The sequence below is a fragment of the Lagopus muta genome, chromosome 28 (genome assembly GCF_023343835.1).
Source record: "Lagopus muta isolate bLagMut1 chromosome 28, bLagMut1 primary, whole genome shotgun sequence".
Lineage (NCBI taxonomy): Eukaryota > Metazoa > Chordata > Aves > Galliformes > Phasianidae > Lagopus > Lagopus muta.
The window spans coordinates 2,241,354-2,265,809 of record NC_064460.1 but is presented as its reverse complement, the minus strand read 5'-3'; the positions used below and the strand labels follow the sequence as shown (position 1 = coordinate 2,265,809).

At 44.0% G+C, this 24,456-nt stretch overlaps 1 protein-coding gene across 4 annotated transcripts in view; it reads left to right on the top strand.

Moving 5' to 3' along the window:
• DIP2B (disco interacting protein 2 homolog B) overlaps positions 1-24,456 on the top strand; it is a 60,968-nt gene that overhangs the window by 18,436 nt on the left and 18,076 nt on the right. For 2 of the 4 annotated variants that reach the window (XM_048928602.1, XM_048928604.1), the window contains exons 2-14: positions 8,775-8,846; positions 14,485-14,625; positions 15,099-15,224; positions 16,425-16,637; positions 18,888-19,031; positions 19,782-19,901; positions 20,467-20,664; positions 20,902-20,993; positions 21,470-21,580; positions 22,212-22,335; positions 22,843-22,952; positions 23,695-23,797; positions 24,324-24,388. In XM_048928602.1, coding sequence (XP_048784559.1) covers positions 8,775-8,846; positions 14,485-14,625; positions 15,099-15,224; positions 16,425-16,637; positions 18,888-19,031; positions 19,782-19,901; positions 20,467-20,664; positions 20,902-20,993; positions 21,470-21,580; positions 22,212-22,335; positions 22,843-22,952; positions 23,695-23,797; positions 24,324-24,388 — 1,619 coding nt within the window. The remainder of the gene's footprint in view (positions 1-8,774; positions 8,847-14,484; positions 14,626-15,098; positions 15,225-16,424; positions 16,638-18,887; positions 19,032-19,781; positions 19,902-20,466; positions 20,665-20,901; positions 20,994-21,469; positions 21,581-22,211; positions 22,336-22,842; positions 22,953-23,694; positions 23,798-24,323; positions 24,389-24,456) is intronic. The other 2 variants (XM_048928603.1, XM_048928605.1) reach the window with 2 other exon arrangements.

The window sequence follows — 24,456 nt, the reverse complement described above, 5'->3', positions numbered from 1 at the left end:
ACAAAAGTCTCATCTCTTTAGTTTTGCTGAATTCATTCTCATTGTTGAGATTCTTTGTTTGGGGGGTTGTCCTCCTTTGAAGTGCTGATGCTATTCACTGAGATATCTTTCTGTGTTCCAACACGTATGATCATCGAGCTCATCCGGTTACTTGCAATAGCATTTTCCCATCTGGAAATACATAATTATTGTGCCCTACTGCAGTGTGACGTGCCAGCCTGCATGCTAGCTTGCTCTGCTAACACTGTGTTTCAAAGATGAGAGTTGCATTTCCATACCTGAATACTTTGTGTTGAGAAGCACTGTTTGATCAATAGATAGCGGAGTTAATTGCTCTTAACTTCTTTCTTTTCCCGTTCTGACATGGCATTCAAGAATCTAGCATTTAATTACAAGGGTAACCTGAGGTACAGATGGCCTGGAACACGTTGCATCTCCAAACTGCTTTTCCAGATGGCTTGCAAAGGTGTTGGTGTTGTCAGACCTGGAAGCGGGGTTACCTGTGGCAGTTGGCTTTTGTTAGAGAAATCAAAGCCTACTTCAGGAGCATTTATTAGGTATTGCCATGTGTATGCCTTGAAAGGGTAAGGGATGGGTGTTGCAGGAGAAGTAAAACTTCAATTTTAATTTTATCCCAGGTGAGTCCACTGTGAAAACAGTCAGGTGGTTTTCATAGAACCATAGGATGGCTGTGATTGGAAGGGTCCTTAAAGATCGCAGAACCATCGAATGGGCTGGGACTGAGTTGAGTTAGAAGAGTGTTTAAAGGTCACTGGACCATTGAATGATAGAATGGCTTGCATTGGAAGTGTCCTTAAAGATCATAGAACTGTAGGATGGTTGGGTTGGAAGGACCTCCAGCCCCCTCCAGCCCCATGCCTGCCCTGGGCTGTCCCACCCCTCCATCAACCACCAGGGCTCCATCTGTGGTTCTGAGCACCTCCAGGGATGGGGCAGCCACACTTCCCTGGGCACCCTGTTTCGATGTGGCCACATCTGCTGCTGAACAGAAGGCTGCTGAAATAAGTCAGGATTTTGTGTGTGAGAGCAGAGGAGGAAACACCCCCATGAAGAAGGATCTGCAGCCCCTGAGGCTGGGAGCTGTTTGGTTTCATTGGCTTTCCAGATGAGTCTTAATTATTTTGAAGCAAGATAAGGAGTTCTCTTTGGATGCTTGCATGTAGTGGTGTGTTGAAAACAGGCTTGATTTGGAAATTCCTTCCATGGTAGCCTGTCTGGTGGAGAAAGTGTGCTGTTTTGGATAGGTGAAGAGTTTGTGAGCTTTTCTAGTTGGGCTGGATGGACCACTCCTAAGAGAAGGTTATCAAAGCTCACTGTTGTCGGAGCTCAGTTTCTGCCTTCAGGAAGACCATGATGCACCCAGTGAATAACTGCTGAATCACAGGGCTGCTGCTCTTGCACAGAGTTTAGTCATTTCCTGGGAGACTTTTGTTTTCAGTCTGGTGGTGGAGGGCCAGGGCTGTGCAAGGGTTAAAAAAATGTGAATTTCTGCTGGGGTCTGTGATCAGCAGGTTAGTCAGAAGAGTGTTCTGCCTTCTCATGGCTGATCTGCTTCATTGGGGTTGGAAAATGCATCGTGAGTTGTTTTACTCAGCACTTCACTCAGTAAAGTAATTGTGAGCATGGTGAGTTCAGAGATGCATGCACGTGGTGCTTGCTGCTTCTCCTTGTTTAAATGCAGTGTTTTGGAGCACTAGGAGCATTACAAATGTAACAACAAACACCCGAGCCCAAATTCTGCTGATGGACTTTGTGTTCAGAATAGGTGAAAGCAATTCACTTGAACAGATTTTTGTAAAATGGTACTTGTGACAAAGCTGTAGTTTACTGCCATGTGTAAGACTCAGAAGGGAAATTGCATTTTCCCCCCGTGACATGCTGCAGTTATTGAAAAGATTGTTATTTTTTTCCCCAGGATGGGGTTAGATGCAAGATTTATTACTTGTTTATGGGATTAAGCTATTTGTGTGCGTGTGCTGGCTTTATTGGTAACATGTAAAATTTATATGGCTGCACTTTGCAACGTAATAGCTAGTATTAAAATGGACCTCAGTAATTGTATTTTGCAGATATTTGTTAGAGGCTATGAACCAAGCAAGTTTTAATAGAGCTCACAGGATTTAGTGCTGTGTTTAAAGGCCTTGAGTTTGTACTTACCTGTTGTAAAGATGTTGGCCGTGCATCAGTTGCTGATTCACATGTGTATCACACATCCTTTTGCTACAGGTCTGAGTTAATGAAAGCATCTCTGCCTTGCACTTCTTGCGTACGGATGAATGAGAAGCAGGGCTTAGTTTGGCTGCATGCTCATTTGATAACTTACCTGGGGAGCTCCTTGGAAGAACTGAAGCCCAGAACGCTGGGGTCACGTTGACGCTGTGAAAACCGTGCGCATGTAACGTGTAGGAATGTTCTTGTGTCTGCTCCAAGGAGAAGAACCAACAACCCCGCAGCTCATACATGAGAGGCTTTTTTATTTATAGTGGGAAGCTTCCAAGTATTTTTCAGCGTCCTGAACTCATTTTGCTAACTCAGGACAGTGCTGTTTTCAGCGGCGGTCACACTGAGATTCCATACGTGTCTTTTTTGTGGGAAAAGGGAAGGCTTCTTAGCTGGAGCTGATCCGGTGCCACCTCCTTCCCGTTGCCCACCCCCTGCTCACAAAGACAACTCAGCTCTGTCCTCAGCTCACCCAGGTTGGTGATGCGCCACATATGGCATCTAAGATTACAGCCCATAATACACGGGCCGAGACGGGTGACACGAGGACACTGGGTCATCTGGAGCTCTGCAGTGCTGTTGTAAGACGGCGATCCTTCACTGAAGTTTCTGAAGCAGTTATGTTTGTTGTCTAAAGGTAAAACAGCAGCAGCAGCAAATTAAAAGGGCTTAAGGCACACAGTGGCACAGAGCTGCCACCGAACCACGCCACAGAAATCTCATCCTCAGCTGCACTGCTTGGAAGAAATAAATGCCGAGATTAAAATAGTTTGGTGAAAAGAGTGTGAAACAGAGTCTGTGAGGTGCTGGAGCCAAGTAGGCTTGTAGTGGGTATGGATTAATCTGGAGCTGATCTGTCTGTGAAACTTGGAGTGCTGAACCATGGCAGTGTAATGCTCCCACTCAACAAACACAGCTTTGTAAGACTCGCTGTTTTTTTCAGCCGCCTATTCATGTTCTTAATGGGAACAGAATGGTGCAGTTAAAGGGAAAGTGCGAGGCACAAACCTGTTCTGTTTGTTTTCCTTTTGGGGGGATGTATGGATCCAGTAAGGCTTGCTTTCTTTCGAAGAAATCATTGCGTTTTTTTTTCTTTTTCTGGGAGACTGTGTAGTTTGCAGAACTTGGTGTTGTTTTCAAGGAAGAAACCTGATGTATGCCTTCACCAGAAGAGGAAGGGATCTCTGAATCTGCATCATCACCTGGAAAGAGACTAAGCAAGGGGACTGACTCAACTCAAAGCATAGTTTTACTGGTGAATTCATGGCCAGAGAGCATTGGGATTGGCAGGTACGCTCTGTTTGGACACGTGGCCTTGGAATAAAGGTCCCAGTGTTGCCTCCTGGGCTGCTGCAGCCTGGGATTGGGAATGTCCTAGCATCAAACCCTGGTAAAACAGTGGCAGGGCGTGCCTAGGAGTTCCCTGTTGTCCACAAGTGGAAGGAAGATGAGCTCTAACTCGAGAATAAATGAAGGAGTGGCAACAGCGTGTGTTCCTGAAGTGCGTTTTGGTTCGATGGCTGTTTTCTGCCTGGGCCGTAGCTGAGATGCTCCGAAGTGCTGACATGCGTACTTTTCCTTATTTTGAATTTCTCAAGCATGCCACCTGATGCTTGAAAGTCCTTACCTGGACGTGGCGTGCAGCAGAAGAACACTCTGGACTTTCAGCTGCACTTCTGGGGTTTCAGCATCTCCACTTGTGTCTGCTTCTGGACGAGGACAGGGAATCCAAAACGATCGGAGTGATTTTTGTGTTTGTGCAGAGGAAGTGAGAGGTGATAGAGCTGCAGGGGATGCGGGCTGAGGCGTGTGTCCAGGGATCCGAGGGGGGAGGAGGGCAAAAAGGCAGAGCCACGAAGCGCTTGTGTGAGTAAGACCTGAAGTACAGATGCAGAGGTGATAACGTAATTCTTTCCTTTCTTCATATGATTTTGTCACAGTGTTTGCTGTTGAGTAAACAGAGCAGGTATCTGTATTTTGGAGCTAATGAACGTAACCGGAAGCATTGTCAAGGTTCTCTGTTAGCAGCAGCTGCTAGAAACATCCAAACTGTGTTTCTGCTGTTGTTTTAAAAGCATACAAACACTTTTTCAAATGCATACACGCTCATTTCGAATTTGAATCTTCTGCTTGATACAGTCGAGTGTTTGGAGGCTTTGTTGGAGAGATGCTGTGTGCTACGTGATCATTTTCCTTAATTTCTCCAGTGGAGTAATTATGGTTTTGTTAGACAGTAAATGATTCAGTGTTCTCATTCCATGGGGGAAGGGGAGCGTGGATGTTGAAAGAGGAGCATTGTCAGAGCATAGCAGGATTAGCTGGTGTTACCACCTTACACTGATTGAGCACCTCTCTTTAGAGCAAATCATCAGCGCTAATTGCTAAAAAGCAGCCTGGCGTCACAGGGCGGTGAGGCTCCTGAAGTTTTCAGCTCCTCTGTTGCAGGATTTGAATATAGGTGCAGCTCTGGGCTGGTGGTTGGGGCTGGCCGGGCCTCCTGCTGCCCTGCGGAAGCCTGGAACTCGGGCTTCACTTCTCAGTTCTGAACAGTTGGAAAACACGGGTTGGATGCATATGATGAGGATGAACTCTGTGAGGAGGGAATCTCAGGCTCCATTTTGGCGTTTTCTTAGGGAATTCCCTTAAATGAGATATGTTTAATCACAAACAATCCTCCTGGATTTCATCATGGACTCGGGACCCTTCTCCTGGTATTCCAAGCAGTGAAAAGTGGCCGCTCCATTACTTTGTTGTTTCTGTGAGCCATAAATCGAGTCATTTCCCACTCTGACTCCAAGGAATGGCATCCCTGATGTGTTTGCAAGACCTGCTGTGTCTTGAAAAGTAGAATATTTTTAACTTCTTGTGAAACTGTCAGAAAGGAAGCATTGGAGGAGGGGGTGGTACAGGAATAGGCAGCAAGGGGAGGAATGGCTGAAACAGTGCAATAGAGGAACCTGTCCTGTTTCTGGTTCACCAAACGCTGTGCACACGAGCAGGAAAACTGAGCTGTGGCAGCACAGGAGGAACCTTCTCACGTGGGGATGTTATCCTCTGCATGCTGGAGCTTCAGTTGGGATGGAAGAAGCTGTGAGAGGGGAACGGCGTGTGCGAGGCTGATGGGATGGGTCACAGCAATGGAGGGGCTGTGGCTGTGCTTCAGCCCGTTCTGGTGACCCATGGCTGTAGCTTACCAGAGCCGAGGCCTTCAGGGTGAGGAGATGAATAGGATTTGCTGAAGTTGGGCTGAAGGCAGCGTGGGGAAGCGTTGGCTTTTGAGACACCAGGAAAGGTTGCGATGTGGGAATCTTAAATGAAGCTGAAACGCTGCTTTCTTTTGACAAGAATTCCTTTTCCTCAGCAGGGCCTCCTCAGCATGTGGAGGCACGGCCATGGCTTAGACTATGGATAAATATAGCCCACAACTGAGCAGAAACAGTTGTAGCTGGGAGAGGGCCAGAGGAATGCCTCAGCTGAAGTGGTTTTGTTTGTGACTTCTTTCCTAGGGATGAACAAACGCTGGCACCGTTTTAACGCTACATTGTCAGCTCTCCTTGCTTTGCTAATGCTTTTGCATCTGTGCAGAGAGGGGATATTCTTCTTGGGTTGTTTGTTAGCTATCTGGGAGAATTTAACGCATCAAATGTCACGAAACATTGAATTGATGGAAGCGGGGTTGATGGAGATTTACCAGGTTTATAGAGCAGGAGTGAATGGCTCTGGAGATTGCAGCCCCGTTGTCTTTGTTCTCTTCCTGTTGCTGTAATTTATGATTTTCTGTGAGGAAATCCGCCACCTAGCCATGTCCATTTCCTGTGGAGCAGCAGAGAGGAGAGAGCATGGAAGAGAATTTTCTCTCGGTGGGTCTTTGATTTCTGTCTCAGTGAATTGATACCAAATGTGGCCTGTGTGGGACCAGAGAGATCACACTGCGTTCGTTCCACTTGTGCAGCACTTGGAAGGACATTTGTTTCCTTCCTTGTGGTGTCGGCTCTGCCATAGCTCTTGTGGTTGTGGTAACCAGACCTTGGCTTTGTTAAGATGATCTCATACCCATCACCCGTAGCTGCACACAACCTTATTTTTCCTGAGTCTTGCTGCCTGCATCCTGCTGGTGGTTTGTGTGTGTGTTTGTTTCTGTGTTTGTTTACAGGCTGTACATGGAAGTTCAGCAGAGCAGAGTTGCGATGCTGCAGGGAAGTCCCAGGAATTTCTCATCTTGATTTCGCCTGGGTTTGACTCCTTGTAGCTTCTTTCCTGCTCTTGCCAAATAGCAGAGAATTTTTTCTCTATTTGTTCGTGCTCTGAGAATCCTTTCAAGCGATAGTGATCATGTGGTAGTTAAGGTTGCACAGAATGTTTTGACCTGGGTTTCCTTGTGTTCTTCAATAGTATTTCACCTCCATTTCAGATTTCCAAGTGCAGATCTGTGACCCATAGGGCTTGCATTCCTGTGATGCTGGGTTTGTTTTGCTGGTGGGATATTAGCGTGGAAGAAGCGATTGGAAAGAATTCTTTGCTGCCCAGTACGTAAAACAGAATGTGATGCTGTCAGTCAGCTTAAACAGAGCACTGGGATCTGTTTGCAGTGCCCTGGTATTCCTGAGTAATTCCAACAGCTTTCTGTGGCAGACGTTTCATTACATACACCGTGTAACCACCAATGTCAAGAGTCCAATTAAGTGTTGGGGAGAAATTAATCGCAAAATAACAGACTACAAACAGATCTGTGGGTTGGCTTCCAAGGGAAGTCCCTCCCCTTCCCATGCAGGTTTGTTTTTCCTGATGTGGTTGTTCCCCCCTGCTCTGTTGGCCACCCAAAGGAGGCAGTGCAGGGAATTGGAGCAGCTCCCAGAACAGAGAAGCAAAGCACGGATCAGTTTGTAGATCTAGCTTATGTGCTCAGTGGAAATATTACCCCTTTGGTGCATGCTCTATGTGGGGCTTTTCTGAAGGTGAAGTTTTCTAACACGAGCAGCATACCTTTCTTATGAGCTGGATTAATTGGACTGAGCTGTACATTGCAATCAAGCATTAAAATTAATGCTTTGCTTGGCATTTCAGTGCTTCATGGACATTCTAATTTTCTATTGCTGGATTAGCTTGGACTTGTTGGGGCCTGACTCAAGCTCAGTAAAAGAGAAGTGAGATAAAGTTGCGTGTGCAAGTGCACACCCTCTGCCAAGCAGTGCCTTTATCCATTTCAGCCCTTGCTGTAGGTGTTGAATGATGGAGATCTGACTGTCCAGGAAAAGGAGCTCACTCCGTTCCCTCTTCAAGCTTTTCAGTACTGCAGAATCACCTTTATAACCAGAACGGCCACTGAGCTGTGCTCCATCAGCCATGCTGGGGGGCTTTCAGCCTAAACCTTCCTGATGTGACCCTCCTGTCCAGCTGAGCTGAGCTGAGCTGAGGAGCAGCAGCCATTGCTGATCAGTGCCTAATGCTCTGCAGCCCTGTGCTAATCAGGATCATGGCAAAGCAGCCTGCTGCTCACCATCACTGTTTCTTGCTGTGACACGAATGTGGGCTGTACTTCAGCTTGAGTAAGGACAACCAAATACCTCTGTTTTCTTATTGCTGTGTATTTGATCGCTTCCAGTCTTTGAGCCCTGAGAGAGATGAGGTTATAGGTGCGGGTCAGGCTAAGAGAAGGCTTGAAACGCTGCAGGGCTTTTTGTTTTAATCCCTTCAAGGTTTCCTTCTTTCTTGTGGTTCTGATGTAATGTGAGAAATTAAAACAAAAGACAGCAGCCAGATGGTACATCTCCAGGATCAGACAGATTAGGGTTTTGTTGTTTTTTTTTTTTTTTAAAGGGAAAAGTTTACTAATACTTCTCTAGAGTTTTTGCTTCTGTGGAGCTCAAGCTCCTATCTTCTGCATCATTCTGCTAGCAGGCAAACGATGGAATCACAGCTATCAACAAGTTAAAAAACAAACAGCAGCTTGCTTTCACTGAATATCAAACCAATGCAAATAAGTCTGATCTTCTGCATCACACCACGTGCTTCCAGAGCAGTAGTCTTGAAGTTGGCTCTGTTCATCCTTACCTCACTCTGTAGGTGCTCTGAATAATGTTCCTTCTAGCAGTGGGCTCACTTTTATTTGCTCAATTTGATTACTTTAGGACCAGGCTCTGAACATGCACTTTGCCCTGTTGTTTGGGAATGGCTTTGTACAGCCATAGCCAAGTTGGCTTTGTGGTCACACAATATTCTCATGCACTCTGAGTTTTCCTTTTTAGGTTTTCATGGCTTTGATATTTGATTTAGATAGCTGTTCTGATTCAAATTATTGCATTTAAATAGTGTGTTGTGTATATCTGTGATCCCAAGGGAAACTATGGGAACTGTACTATAAAGACTTTGAAATCATAATGTACTCACATGGATTTGGTTTCAGATTTCCTTTGGCGAATGCATTGACATGTTCAGGTGAAACTTTCGTATCGCTGACAAGAAAAGCGAATGAAACTCGACCACATCCTCAGCATTCTGTTTGTTTTAAGTGATCTTTCTCTTCTTGATTTTAGGAGACATCACACAAAAGGGTTATGAGAAGAAGAGAGCAAAGCTCCTGGCTCCGTACGTCCCTCAAACACAAGGTAGGTGCTTCTTGGGGCTGTTGTAATGCTTTTGCATAGCCTTGACATGAAAGGGATCCATGAAATGGCTGTGGAGCGCAGCCCTGACGTTTCATTGTCCGCCTCTGAGCCATTCTGTTTAGATTTGCGTTTCCTTAGCTGTCTAATAATTACACTTGTGCAGTTTGCATGGCTGCCAGGAAAGCATGGGCAGTGCCTTCAGTTCCCTGGCTCATCCAGAGCTCCAGGGATTCCTGCCGGTTCCGCTGTTTGTTGGGGCTTTGTGGGGTGCCATCTGCACCCTGTTGTTACCTCTGTTGTGCGTAAATCACTTCCTGCTCCCTTGTCTGCAGAGAAATCAGGGCCTTGAATCAGTCATAAAGTGTGAGGTCCTCACAAATCATTCTTGAAAATTTACAAACAGATTGACTGCAGAGTTGGTACATGTTGTGCCTTTCTTTCAGCCATCTTAATTCCCTGTAAGAGAAACATCAGCATTTTAGTTTTGTGTTGGTTTATTTTACTGCTGAATTCACATACTTTGTTTACATCTGTTTCTTTTGGATCAGAGATCCTCAGCTATAGGTCTGACTCACAGCAGGATAATGATACATAGCTTTAAACTGAAGGACAAGGCTGAAAATATGTCCAGTAATTATTATGGGGTTGCTTACCCAAAATAATTGTGCTTCTGATATGCTTAACCATTCAAAACTAATCCGTCTGGCTCTTAGCAGTGTGGGGAGTGAATGGGTATGATAGGCAGCCGTGACTGGAGTTACTGTAATTTACTGAGACTGAGCCACTGCCAAGAAAAGAAAAAAGCAAAGGCTAAAAGTGCATTTATTGACAATCAGCACTGCTTCCACCGGGGAAAGTTTGTATGGGTTTTCTGAGGAAATTGCAGCAGTTCAGACGAATGCTTGAGCAATACAAAACAGCTCTTCTGCTGTTGTGTGGTAGCACCTGGACTCTGCAGCTCCAAACCGCTTGGTGCCTGGGTTGCTGGGCTGCTCCATCCCGGGTGTTTCCCAGCTGCATTTTGTTTGCATATTCAACAAGAGCTGTTGCTGTATCTGCTGCGTGAGACTGGCTGCTGCAGTGGGTGTTTATGTACAAAAGCAGTGTATTCTGATGGACTGAAGGCAGCAAGGCAAGCACAAGTTGTTTTTTAGCCTTCAGATTGTTGCAGGCAGCACCCTGAGTGAAGACTCCTCCCTGAACCACGGATGTGATAGGAATCTCTGAGGTCTCAGTGTGCACAATCAGTACCTCAGTATCAAATCTGTTTCTGTTATTTAAGGAAACCCAAAACTAATGCACTTGACTAACCCCTCTTTATGGTCTCTGTAAGTTGGTGTTTGTCAAGCACGTCTTGCAGTCTCAGTCCAGTGTGTGTACCAGCAGACCTTGAGCCATCCAAGCTCCTCTCCAATGTTCAGGTGCCTTCTTGGCAGATTGGCTTTCATAGAGCCCAGTGGAGGCTGAAGCTCTTCAAACTACTTCTCATCTGCCTGCAGGATGTGCCCATCACACCCATCACTTTGTGCACATTTGGTTTGTTTAATAAAATCTTGTTTAGTTAAGAGAAGAGGGGCAAAAAAAAAGAAGACAAGACTGTGGCCCTGCTATTTTAATTGCCGTGCTTTGCAAGTCTGCAGAATGAGCCAAAGTTTAGGAAGAGACGCGGGTTGATAGGAGGACAGCAATTAAGATCGCGTTTTGACTGCTGCTCTGGCTCAGCCCTCAGCTCTTTATGTATCCTGTAGCCAGATGCCTCTGTGTCTGGGAATCTCCAGTTGTAAAAATGCCGTTGAAGTCATGCGTGAGGGATACAGAATCAGGTCACCCTTTAACGAGCGGAAAATTAATTTAGCTCCCAACAACAACAGAAAAATGTACTCCCGGCATTTAGCACTTTGCACTTCTCAAAGCTCTTGTATTGTCTCCATTGCGTAGATGTGAAAGGAGATGAAGGAAGGTGGAGTGGCATGCCAGGGCATGTCAGAATTGTAATTTGGGAGATTCTGATTGCTAAACCTGTGCTCCATTCCCATTGCCTCTGGGAACTTGCCTCCTTATTTTTGAGTTAAGGCAACAGTGTTGATTACCTAAAGATACGTGTTTTGCTGGTGCAACATCCATTTTTGTAAGTGGAATGTACTGAAGCGATGGAGATAGCATTCCTGGTCGTTACTCCTGTTTCCTGCCAGCTGCTGCACAAAAAGGCTTCGGAGGAGGAATTCTGAGCAGTGCTCCAGGTTCTGCAGAGTGAGTAATGCAGCAGATTGCAGTGTTGCTTGTTTCACGTCATGCTGCTGACCAACCTTCTCCAAAACCGAATGCCACCCTGCTGTCACCTTGGTGTTAGTATCTTTCTTAATGAGTTTAGCTGTAGCTAAATGGAAGGCTGCAGGGAGGTATTGCTTTTGCTGGGATAAAGCTGGTGCTTTGGAGGAGCTCTCAGTCGTGTGTGACAACCAAAAAGACGTAACGCAGCGCTGTTTCTTTGTGAAATGCTTGTTGGGTGAACTGTTGTGGCACCTGGAGGTGGCACAGTTACTCACTGCCCCTTGGAAGGAGCCTTTGCTGTGGGCTGCAGGCAGACTTCTGCCTTGGGGAGCAGCTCCTGCCCGGATCAGTTGCTGCAAACCTGGAAAAGCACTTAGGGCTTTTTAGCTCAATCAGTGCGGATGCAGGAGTACCTCGTGCCAAAATTAGCAGCCCTTGCACAGAGACTTTTGGCAGAGTACGTTTTCTTGCTATTTAAGATAATTCTGTTCCTCTGCTAATGTGTAAAGGAAATTATATTCATTAGCCCTGACTCACTGTCAGACCTTTCTTTTTAGCTGCTGGAGTTCTGTGATCTTGCCCCCTTTTTCTCTTCTCATCAAGAAAGAAACAAACTTTTAAAAATGACTGCATTTAGAAGGGAATATGGAGTGTGTACTGAACAGAGGGCTGAGCACAGCTGGGTGTGTTTTGTGTCCCAGTGCATGAGGGAAGGGTGTTGGAAACTGGGGAAACTGATAATGTTCAAAGCTGGTACAGTTTGATCTCTGAATTTTTGTAGTTTATGTCTATTTTGTTCCTTTGTTCATTTTTGTTATTCATGGATAGGTGGAAACATTACAGCTTTGTTATTTTACTCCTTAATTTCTTTGGAAATGAAGTGTTTCTGCTGTGCTTTGTTCATGGCTGCCATGCGTGTCCTGTCCCCACAACCCGACACAACTCTGCTTTCCATTTTTCCTCTTTTTTCCTTTGTTTTTTTTCCCTCATTCAGCACTGCATTAATTTCAGACAGGAGCTGAAGTGGAATGGTAATAACCAGTGATAGAACAGCTTTGCCTAAACCTGTACATCACGCACACGCGCTGCAGCTTAGTGCTGTTGGAAGAGTTTCACCCTCTTACAAGATCTGACTTGCAGCTGCCACACATGGGGAATCATTCCTGCTGAAGTCTGAGGGCTGTCACAGTTACAAATAAAGCTTAGCACTTGGCTCTTGGAAAGCAATTTGTCCATCTTCGAAATCGTTTCCAGGACTAAATCAATGGGAGATGTGATTGCTCCCATCATGTCTCGCACGGGGCAGTGCTGAGATCCATCTCAGTGTCTGAAATCTTCACAGCATGATGAGTTCTCAGCACAGGGAGAGAGCAGGGATGATTCTGGGCGTGCTGCTCGGGGTTTGCAAACCTCAGCTCTTTGTGTTTGTTATTTACACGGTTTTTATTTGGAAAGCTGTGGTATAAGGAATATCCCACACAAATGCTCTATGCAGAGCTGTATGCAGAACAGCAGAATAACAGGTTTGCTGCAGTTTGTCAGATGAATGAGCCCTTCTGCCCTTGTTGCTCACGTGAGTGTTTCTCCTTCTTGATCATACGTGGTGCTTTTACTGATTCTTTTAGTCTAAAAATATTTTTATTATAAGGATTGCCAAAATCACCGATGGTCCGCCTTCAGCAAACTGCCAGATCAGAAAACATCCAGTTCTGCTAAAAAAACCAACGTCAATTAAAAATGCATCACATCCTTCAGAAACAAACCTCCAATTACTTCTCTCATCTCTGCAGTTTGCAGCTTTGCCAGGAGAAGCTGCAGCTGTGGCAGCATTGCTGTGAAGGGAGTGCTGAGCCTCTCACCTGTAGGGCTCAGCTCACCTGTGTTGCTTTCTTATAAGCACACGTGATCTGCTGCAGTTAAACACACTGCTCCTGATGTGTGCTCACGTGCTTTATTGGGCTCCTGAGTTGTTAAGTGGCTTCAAGGTGTTCAAACGGCACTCGGTGTGCAGTGCTGCTCACCGACAAATGCGATCCCAGCATAGAGGGAGTGTTATGTTTGCCTGGCAGTGCCCTGCAGAATGGATAAGGTGGTTCTGCAAGGCTTAGAAAGAACTGACTATGAATTCAGTAATTTATTACAAATAGTGCTAAATGTGCTGCTGACATCTAGTGGGTACTCAGCTTTGTAAGTGATGAAATATCAGAAAGTGACGCTTCTCTTTGTTGTCTGTGAAGTTGTGTTGTCTTTGGATCAAAATAAAACTTTCCTTTATGATGAGGATAAGTATGGCCCAATCAGGGGGCAGTTCTCTTCTGCTGCTTGTATCCTAGATGAGCTCCCTTTGGTATTCAAAGAGATAATTAACTTCATTTGGATCACATGCAGTCTCTGCCTATGCAAATTTAACATGCTTGGTGCTATGCAAACTATAAGGAGGCTGTCTGATGAATTAGGATTTAGGATATATTAAGCTGTCAATTTTAAAGCTTTGGCTTACTGATCTTGCTTCAAGTTTTGGATGAATGATGCTGAAAAATTAACAGCTTTCAATGTAACAAATTAATATTCTGCTCTTAAGGATGTTAGAAGGTGTAGGAGATGGCTGAAGGTTTCTGCAGCAAGTTGGGTGTGATTTGCTGGTATTATAAGTACCCTGAACTGGAGGTGCTTGCTTTGAGTTGTTTACGTAAAACCACACACTAAGAAAGTGGTGTAACTGGAATTGGAACCCAGCACTTGTGGTTTCCTCTTCATTTCTCTAATCCTTTGGTAGTTTGTGAGAATTCAGAAGCAGTGCATATTTAGTGACACAATTGCTCTTTTCTTGCGTGACTTCAGGTGACAGCCGCATGGTAATTGCAGCTCTGTGACCTTTGGTTTTAGTCTTCAAGAAATTCCCACTGAGGCACGGATTCTAAAATTAAAATTCAGTAGCAACCATTGCTGACGTGCCTTGGAGAATTATGTAAAGCAGTAATTTCTTATCAGATTCACTGTATTCATGGGAAAACAAACTTTTTTGTGGTGTTGAAGCCGCTCAGTTCTTGGCACATGCTGGAAGTTGCCCCTGCACTGGTTTGGTTATGTGAGCAGCAAAGGCTCTTGCCACTGCTGGTGCATTACTGGTTTTCCTTCAGTAAGGCACGCTGATCAGTGCGGTGCTGGCTAACAAGCAGCTTCTGAATGGATTTTTCTATGTATTTTTGCAACTGAAGCTTAACTTGTAGTGCATCAGTCAGAGCCCTTTCCTCACCGTGCCCTTAACAGCAGTGCCTAAAAGTGTTGTGAATGAGAATGATCTCTAAAAACTGGCATCTGTAACTGTACCACCCATCACGCTGCTAATTCTGAACTGTCTTCCCAGGGGTTGATCCGGCTCTCCAGAAGGAATCCAGAACTCAGACCCCCACTCCATCTGCAGCTCCAGCCCCAGCTCCCTCCTCATCATCATCCAAATTTCACCGAGCCCGCTCAGGGGGAGCCAGAGATGAACGCTACCGATCTGGTAAGGGCAGATCCCCATCTCCTGGGGTTCTTGCCAGTGAAGGCTAATGGTCCCCTGACCGAAAACACTGCCTTGGTTCTCTGTGAAGGAACATCAGACGTGTGGGACTGTAGCAGCTGAAGTGCAGAGTAGAAGATACAGATAACCTTCTTGCCTTCTTGATTTTCTGGCTTGAATGCGACTCTCCAATACCAGTTGTTCGCAGAACGAAAAGCCTATTTTAGCCGTGTCTGTTGGTAACCAGGTTTGGTGAAGTGGCCGACAATAATTTACTTGTGGAATTGATGACTGCTGTGCAGATCTACTCTAGGAGGGCTCCCCGTGAGATGGCAATATGTAGTCGTTTGGGAAGGTGCAATAAAACCGGGGTTGTGTGTGTGTAGAAGGCAAGCAGTAGTTGAGCATATGTAAGCCTTGTGTGTTTTTTCTCCTCTACTGTTGCAAAATTGAGCACATTAACTTCCATTTTGCAGATATCCACACGGAAGCAGTTCAAGCAGCACTGGCAAAACACAAAGAGCAGAAAATGGCCCTCCCCATGCCCACAAAAAGGCGATCTACTTTTGTTCAGTCTCCAGCTGACGCCTGCACTCCCCCAGGTTAGGTTCTCACAGTGTGACTGTCTGTGTGGATGTTAAGGTATGCATTTGTAACAGTTTCCAAAATTAAGAGGTTGCAGCTTTCAAAATATACAAGATCTTCTGCACTTTTGTGGGTAGCTGCTACTCCTGTAGGGCTCTTGCTACTTTTGAGCAGCTGTTTTCATGGAGCTGCTGTTGGGACAGAGAAAATGAGTCCTCTTCTGGGAGCTTGGCAGGAACTGAGCTGGCCTTCTGTACTGAGGCTTCTTTTGCTTCCCCCACATCTATTTCAGTAAAAGCCCTCATAATTAGGAATTGACATGAAGCTGCGCTGTTAGCCCACTTCACTCATAACTGTTCTTTTACCTCCTTTTATCTTCATTTCTTTCGGGTGCCTTTTCCTGGTGTCTGTCCAGGTCTCAGCTTTATACTAGCTTGTCCTGTACAGCAGCAAATTCTGAGCTGTGGGCACCACACAAATAAAGGTTAGCATTCACTTAGCATCAGCTGGAATCAGACTTTTTCTCCAGCAGATAATCACTGTGAAGAACAGGTAAGTGTTTGTACATAGCACAGCTTAATGTGTCAAGTAATGAGTGTTTTATTCATGGTAGATTATTATTTTGCAACTTTAGGACAACAAAATATCTGTTTGCATGGAAATGCAGGATGTGGTTCCTTTTGTGGTTTTTCTTCCCCTCCCCCATTTTGTTTTGTTTTGTTTTGTTTTCTGCCATTGAAAGGGACCCATTTAAAATACCAGACAAAAGCATTTTCTGCATGTGGCCTTGGCACATTTGTTTCCCAGTGCCTGCATTCTGCTTTGTTGCGTGAATTTTCACTTTGACAGAGATACTGAGCCCTCACTTTCCATTTCAGAACTACCAGGGTTAGGCAATGCAGCATCTGATAACAGAATATGAATGGGAAAGTAATGAGACACAATGAAACGCGGAGAACCCACAAGGATGCTTGCCTGTGTTGTGTCTTTTACATGCAGTAAACAAGGGCAGAACACCAGGAGTAAATGTATTCACATTGGATATGTCTGCTGCTTTAACTTTGTTTTGGCCTATTTAACTTTTTTTGACACAGCCTGTGAAAAAAGATCTTCATATTACGTGCCTGTGCCATTGATATGTGACTTGCAAGGAGAGCATGTTCAGTGCAATGTGCTTTTCCCTAAGCAGCTGGAGTTTCTTTTCTGCTTCCACACAGACACGTCTTCCGCATCCGAGGATGAGGGGTCGCTAAGGCGTCAAGCTGCTCTTTCTGCTGCATTGCATCAGAGCTTACAGAATGCTGAGTCTTGGATCAACCGATCTATTCAGGGGTCATCCACATCTTCATCAGCATCCTCTACACTTTCCCATGGAGAAGGCAAAGGGACCAGTGGGTCACTAGCTGATGTATTTGCCAATACTCGAATAGGTAGGAGATGGGTACGAACAGAAAAATTGCTTCAAGTTCAGACTGTATGTATAAAGCTGGAGTTGTCCATTGTGTAAGGGAAATTTGGAACGAGAGTTCAGTTCTGGTGAAACTTGATAGGATCACAACTTTTTTTCTTCTGTAGCAGTTTGAGAATAATGGGTTGGTGGCAAAAAGGGGAAGTGGGGAGTAGGAGGTTCCTGAAGTAGGAGAGGTTCTGTGGTGTGATGAGGGCACTGACAGTGGGCATGACTTTGGTTCTGTACACAGCATCGCTTACGTTTACAGCTAGTTGAAGGTACTGCGTGCACAAAGCTGCCATGTGCAAATAGCATTTGACACCTGTGCCCTGCTTACAGGACATGGGCAGTGTCTTTGCCTACTGAGTGGGGGAAATGCTACATTTTAACATTCCGAATGGTTCATTGTTTGTGTTGTATCAGAAGAAAAACAAACAAACAGAAAAAGAACCCCACAAACAGCAGAGCAGCCAAATAGGAGAACAGCGTAGCATGTCGTTCAGAGAAAATGGCTGCAGTGAAGTAAGATGTAGCGTAGATCTTTCCTGACTAGTCTGAGAAATAGTCAGCGTTGTGGTGTTGAGAAGATGGAGCATAAACCTACAGATCTGGATACCCCAGGCTCAGTTTTTTGAGGCTCTGAGGTGCTCCTTGCTGCTGATGCTTCTGTATGAAATTGCAGTTTGTTTTTGCTCTGTGTATGTTTCTTTATCTGCTGTTAAGGATACTACTGCATCTTAGGAAATGTCTGTTTGTTGTGTGCTCTCTGCTTTTGCTTAACTGGTTTGGGGCAAGCAGTGCCTAGAAGTGCTGGAATTTTTGTTTCTCTTTTGTTTTCCCCTGTGTTGTTTTTCATTTGTTTGTTTCTTTGCTGCAATGCAAGTTGTCTTCTGAAGTGGCAGACTGGGGGAGTTGCCTGTAAAATGTAGTCAAAGTAGTGAATCTGCTTATGAAGCACAGAGGCTCTTCTTAGTTGGGGAATGCAGAAAGCCACATTAACTTCTGTAATGAATTGAGGTAATCTAGCTTTTTATCTATAGAATAACTGCTGTCTGATGAAATTAGAAGTTTATGCAGGAAAGCATCGGGTTTTTTTGCTGCATTGATGCCACATTCATCCTAATTCAAAAGAATGGGAATTCTGATGTACACAACTTGGTGCAGCTCTGTGGGGAGAAAGATAAAATGCCCTGCAAATATTTGAAGTTGTATAAAATCTGAATCCTTCCCAGTGAGCTTAGAAGTTCAGCGCACAAGAAATATTCCTTGCCACCATATCTCCAAAGGTATGCAGTTCTTTCTTAGAGAGAGGAGCAGAGAATCGTTTGCAGAAGCCTTGCTGAATTTCCTTCAGACTGTATCTTTGTAAGCTCATGTGCAGTTTCAAGATTTGTTTTTATTCCCCTTCAGAAGCAACAGTTGCTACTTCTATTAAGCTAGAATAGAACATTTGTGCCCTATCAGATAATTGAGCCTATGGTGTTGTATAAAGAAATCCCATGTAAGCAAAAACTGCTTACTGAAGAAGTTGATGAGTTACTGAAATACACAGTTATTGCAGTTTTGAAGCTTACAAACTCATCTGGAAAGCAGAACAGTGTCTTGCAACTTAAAGCAAAAGACAGACCCAGCTCACAGCTCGCAGGCTTGCACTGTGCAGCCACTGAGCTGGAAGAAATGTAAGCCTGATGTGGTTGTTTGATGTTCTGCAGTCAATAGACTGCTGCTTGTTTGGTTTTAGAGAGCTTTACTGGCCTAAACGAAAATTACATAGTAGAGTTCTAATAAGAGACATTACAGTACTGGTGATGCAGGTTTTTGTTCTGGGGTTCTGAATATTTCAGACATCACTTGGATTTCAAACTTTTTTTTTTAACAGTAGTCAAGAGATAAGGTTGATTTTGAAGGTTTGTGACCAAAAACAAATTATCTAAATATTTTACCAAGCAGCTTTTCTGATGTGGATAAAACCACTCATCTTGTGCCTGTGTTTTCTGTTTTCTGGAATAGATAACATATGCTTCCCAGAGTTGCTTAATATTTAGGAAGCAACATGTGTAGCGTTATTAAGAGACCTTATAAATGCAACCCATTGAATTATTTTTAAGCTGGTTGGCAGCAGGTAATTAATGCTTTGCTTTTTCCATCTGATAAGAAGTGGTATATGTTAATTGTCACCTCAATTATCTCCTTTTCTTTTTTTTTTTTTTTTTTTTTTTTTAATTTTTAGAAAATTTCTCAGTTCCCCCAGATGTCACAGCAACTACCTCCTCTTCCTCCACGCGCCCAGCAGCAATTGACCTTCCTCCTTCAGGGATCGTGAAGGGCATGCACAAGGGATCCAATCGGTCCAGTCTGATGGACACTGCCGATGGTATGGAACCTTTCAGAGCACACAGGTGTCAGAATGGCCTTAAGGAAGGGTTTGAGTTGGGAGAACAAAACACGTGATTACGTTTGTCCCCTTTAAGCATTTCACAAGTTGGAAGTGGTTGTGTGCTATAGTGGTCACCTGCTTTTAACTGAACTGGAGAAAATTATAGCAGAAATAGCAGACTTTTTTTCTAGAAAGCAGTAGAAATGCATGGGTAAACTGTTAGCTAAAGTTATTGTCCTGGAGTCCTGAGAATGGCAGGTAAGATGAATGAAAGTGCATAACTTTAAGCTCTAATTAAGATCTCATGGTGCTGATAATAGTCACTGTAAGCTGTTTGGCACAAACCTTTGGGTGGAGGGGTGGCATTAATATCTCTGGTCTCATTGTGCCCCTCCTCTGCTGGCGATTCTTCCACTGCAGCTGATCAGTGCTGTGCACAGGTGCAGATCTGTAGCCAATGGTTTACACTGAGTGCAGCTTGTCAGAGGAAATCAGGGAGATCAGACTTCAGAATGGAGTAAAAACGCCTTAAGAATGAGTGTTTATTCCTAGCATTTCCTCACCGCTGGGTTAATTATAATTGATATTACACTTATTAGTGTCATCCTGCTTGGCACAAGTTTTAATGATGGAGCAATAGTTGAATGAGTGGACACATCAAGAGAAGTATCCTGCAGTGGAAGAAGGTAGGTCATGTGCATTTATAGAGGTGATGCACACTTTATTAGACAAATTCTTTCCCTTCAGGTGTTCCTGTGAGTAGCAGAGTCTCCACAAAGATTCAACAGTTGTTGAACACCTTGAAAAGGCCTAAGAGGCCACCTCTGAAAGAATTCTTTGTGGACGACTTTGAAGAAATTGTGGAAGGTAATAGCACTCAATGTTTTTGTGAATCGTTTTTGATGCATGCAGTCCTGTACTTATTTATGCCTTTGTTTTTGATGTTGACTCGGATAGATTTACTATTTGCACTGTGTTCGTGAACAGTCTGATTAAAAGAAAAAATGAAATAACACACTGTACTGCTGAGTTTTGTGGGGCCTCCACCATGCTGACTTCTTACAATAACTAAATGTACTAACAAAAACTATTTAAATGCTTAAAGACTCTTCCTCTGCTTAGGCTTCTCCACTTCGATTTCCAAAATTAATTGTCTTCCCTGGTTATTTCATTACAACCTTATTTTCTAAGCTTTTCTTTTATCCAGTTCTGTGGTACCTTCCTCACTATTGTACTGAATACTTCGTAATGGCATTTTAGGAGAAGGCAGAGGTATTTTGCTGTGTGCAGGGCTTCCTAGAGAAGTGTCACGGGGTGGTTAAACCTGAAAGCTATAAGGAAAAGGCATTTGTTCTCAACGTGTCTTGTGGAATTAACTGCTCCAGAACAAATAGTGCAAGGTGTATTGGAAACATTGTTGAATTTCCTTCAGTTCCACAGCCTGATCCAAATCAGCCCAAGCCAGAAGGACGCCAGATGACGCCTGTGAAAGGAGAACCACTGGGAGTTGTTTGTAACTGGCCCCCTGCCTTAGAAGCAGCACTGCAGCGCTGGGGAACCACACAAGCTAAATGCCCCTGTCTGACAGCACTGGATGTTACAGGGAAACCAGTTTATACCCTCACATACGGTGAGTTGAGCCCTGGCTTCCATTGCTGAGCTGTTCTGTAGAAGCAGATAGAACACAGGAGTGTTGGTGTTAGTCTGATTGCAAACGTCTTCCTGTTTTGTGGAGCTTTGTAGACAAAGCAGCGTAAGTGAAACAGAGGAGGTGACTGTGGATGGTTAAAGCAGTCAGGAATTGAAGTATTTTCTTGTATGCTGGATTGATTTAGAGTTGTGCAAGTCTCTCTCCTTTGTGTTCTAGGCAAACTGTGGAGCAGAAGTCTCAAGCTGGCCTACACGCTGCTTAACAAACTGGGGACCAAAAATGAACCTGTGTTAAAACCTGGAGATAGGGTAATGAGTTTGGGACTGTCTGGTTTTCCCTGTGAAGCACAGAGAGAGTTTTGAGGGCCTGTAACTTAGAACAGAGACCAAAATCTTGTTCTCCTAATAGCAAGGCACTTATCCCAGGAGCAGGCTGTTGGGAAAAGATGCTTTTGTGACTTTTCAGGCCTCCTGGCTCCTCCTTTTTGGCTCTGGACCTTGCAGTACATCTAAGGGAGAGCATCGCAGCTGGGAGAAATACAGTTTTAGAAATCTGTTTTGACTGTGTGCCTCTTCATATGTGTGTGGAATATGGGAATGCTGATGTGATTGCTTGGAGTAAGTGCATGTACGGATCTGTGGAACAGTGCTTGAAGAAACCCCATGAGAATTGCTCTCTTAAAATGAAAAAAAATAAAGTCTTCTGACTTTTAGTTACTACAGATCTGAACTTTGTATTTTTTTTCCTCATATTTCAACTAACGAAACATTTTTGTGAATTGCAGGTAGCCCTTGTGTATCCAAACAATGACCCAGTCATGTTTATGGTGGCATTTTACGGCTGTCTCCTAGCAGAAGTGATACCAGTGCCTATAGAGGTACCTCTTACCAGAAAGGTAACGTTGATGGAACTTAGAGGAGTAATAGGCAGATGTGGGATGAAAACCAAGTCAGATCACCAACCTCTGAAGGCGTTTCACAGCACAGAGCAGCTGCCTCAGCCGCTCTCTATTAACACAACGTGCGAGGCTGTTAGGAACATGCAGCAGGACTTCAAAAACATGGAAAAATATATTGACCAGAGAGCTGTGCTGAGCAGCTGCAAATGGTCCATTTGCCTCAGTGCTGTAGTTTGGACAACAGTAGCACTGGCTACTATTACTGCAAGTGATACCTTTGGTGCAGGTGATATTGTGTATCTGCCTTCTGACTGATGCGATGGGGTCTCATTTTGAGCCTTGCTTCACATGTGCCAGTTTTTTTTATTTTTGCTGGAGGTTGAAGATGTGAAGTATTTTGTGAATACTCAACAAAAGCATTTTCTTTACCCTTACCAGAACTTTCACTATGTTGCCATATTACTTTATATCAAAAACTGTCTAAAAGTAAAGAATTTAGTAAGAGGAAACTAAGAATAACGGCAGATTTCCAGAGCATTACCAGTCTTTAGAATTTGGTAAGGGAAAAGCTGACTAATGTCATCTTTGAACAGGAATGACTCCTCCCCCTCTTCCTCTCTTTCCTCAGGATGCTGGTGGTCAGCAGATTGGTTTTCTTCTGGGAAGCTGTGGTATTGCTTTGGCCCTGACCACTGAAGTCTGTCTAAAAGGGCTTCCAAAAACCCAAAATGGAGAAATTGTTCAGTTTAAAGGTTAGATGGGTTATGTCGTCACTTCTGATTGTACTTTTGCTATAGCAGAACTGTTTGAAATTAGTTGTCAGAAGTCTGAATGCATTTTTCAGGGCTTAAAGTGAACAATTTTCCCAAGAGCATCTCTTACTGTTGTGGGCTTTGTGTGTATGGCATAGATTGATTTGATGTATCTAACAGAACGACTGTGTTGATCTGGGAGTACAAGCCATGGTTTGTCCTCGTATCCCTTCAGTGACGTTTGGCAGATTCAGAAGCAGTTTTATTAATGATGGAACAATCTATATTTAGGAATACTGCAGGGATCTTTCCTGAGTAGAGGAAGTGCCTTGCTGCCCACTGAACTCCCTGATGAGAAATGCCTTCTGGCTACCAGCTTGGATTGGATTGTTACTGTGTTTGCATAACTAAACTTGGATAAATGATGTGTTTTTGTGTATTCTTGCACAATATAAATCTGTCACTAAGTAAACTGTTATTAATGCTCCACTTTAATTTTGGCTCTAGGTTGGCCTAGATTGAAATGGGTTGTGACAGATTCAAAATACCTCTCTAAATCTCCTAAGGACTGGCAGCCCAACATCTCAGCTGCAGGAACTGAGCCAGCATATATTGAGGTAAGGAGTGAATGGGGAATAGAAAGTAGTTTCTGTGAGCTGAATTTAATGTTCTACTCATCAGAGGGAGAATAATTTCACCTCACAACCGTAAACTTCTCAGTTTCTTGTCACTGAAACAAATCTCGCTGTATACGACCTGCAGTGAAGTATATTTTAGTTGTGAATATTTTTTGTGGCCTTCGAGCACTGCTCAAAATGAATTGGAAAACACTCTTCCTTTTCCAGAAAGCTGGTAGTTGAGTCAGCCAGGCTGAGAAGTGTACTTCCTGTACCCGATAGCACAGATTTCTGGAACTACTTAAGCCAACAGCATTTTGAATTTTCTCTTCTTACCAGCGGAGTTTATTTTTGTTCGTAGGAGGCCCCAATAAGGCATCTCCTAGGAATTGCAGTGATTTAAGTAGTAACAGTAATTTGGCTATTCTAAATTAACAAATTGATTTTTCAGTTCTCTTATGGACACAGAAGGAGATGTTCTGAGAAGCAGTAGTAATGAAATGAGCGTGAATACGTTAAATTGCTGTCTTCATCTCTGGACCTAATCTGAATCCAATCTGAGCGTTTGATACCTGAATCACTGTTTTTTCTGTGGTGAACATTGCTTGTACTTTCCTACAGGAAAGGATTATTTTTTTGTGGAGCTTTAGAGGAGCAAAATTTCATTTAAGATGGACTCTCTTTTAATTTCCTTTGTGTGTAGAGCCCAGAGTCACACCATGACCTTTTTTTCCTTCTGTAGTACAAGACCAGCAAAGAGGGCAGTGTTATGGGTGTCACAGTGTCTCGGATTGCAATGCTGTCTCACTGCCAAGCTTTGTCTCAGGCCTGCAACTATTCTGAAGGTAGGTGAAGTCACAGAAACATCAAAGAAGTGCTGAGGGGGGAGAGAGGGAAGCAAATCTGTACATCCATTGACTGCAGCGTTATTTTTAGAGCTGTATGTCATAGTACTTTAAAATGCAGAGTAGGTCTTTTGAAAGCCATCACTTCATCACTTTTGATTTCCACTGCTTCTGGGAGTCAGCGCCTGAATGATATTCTCTACTCTCTTCTGCTGCTGCTCATGCATAAGGAGGTTAATACCCTTTCTGTTCCACTGGTGTCCATTAAATGCTGAAATGTGGTTTTCTTACAACTTTCTGGGATGTGTTTCTTATGTTAAATTGATGTTTGGTTGCCTTCTTTGCATAACAAGGAATTCTGAGTAGTAGAATGTATCATCAGACAAACAAGGCTCTGCACTTGCTTTGCTGCTCTTGGAGCAGATCTGACAGTGTGAAATGACAGATCTGAATGCATGCAGATTTGAGCATGAATAACAGTTGTCCAGGCACATCTTACTTCTAAACTACAACTTTCTCTTTCCAGGTGAAACAATAGTGAATGTTTTGGATTTTAAGAAGGATGCAGGGTTGTGGCACGGCATTCTCACGGTGAGTTGAGCCTGTAAAGACTTTCTAGAGCATTCATAACTTTGTAACTGACATTTGAGGAGATGGTT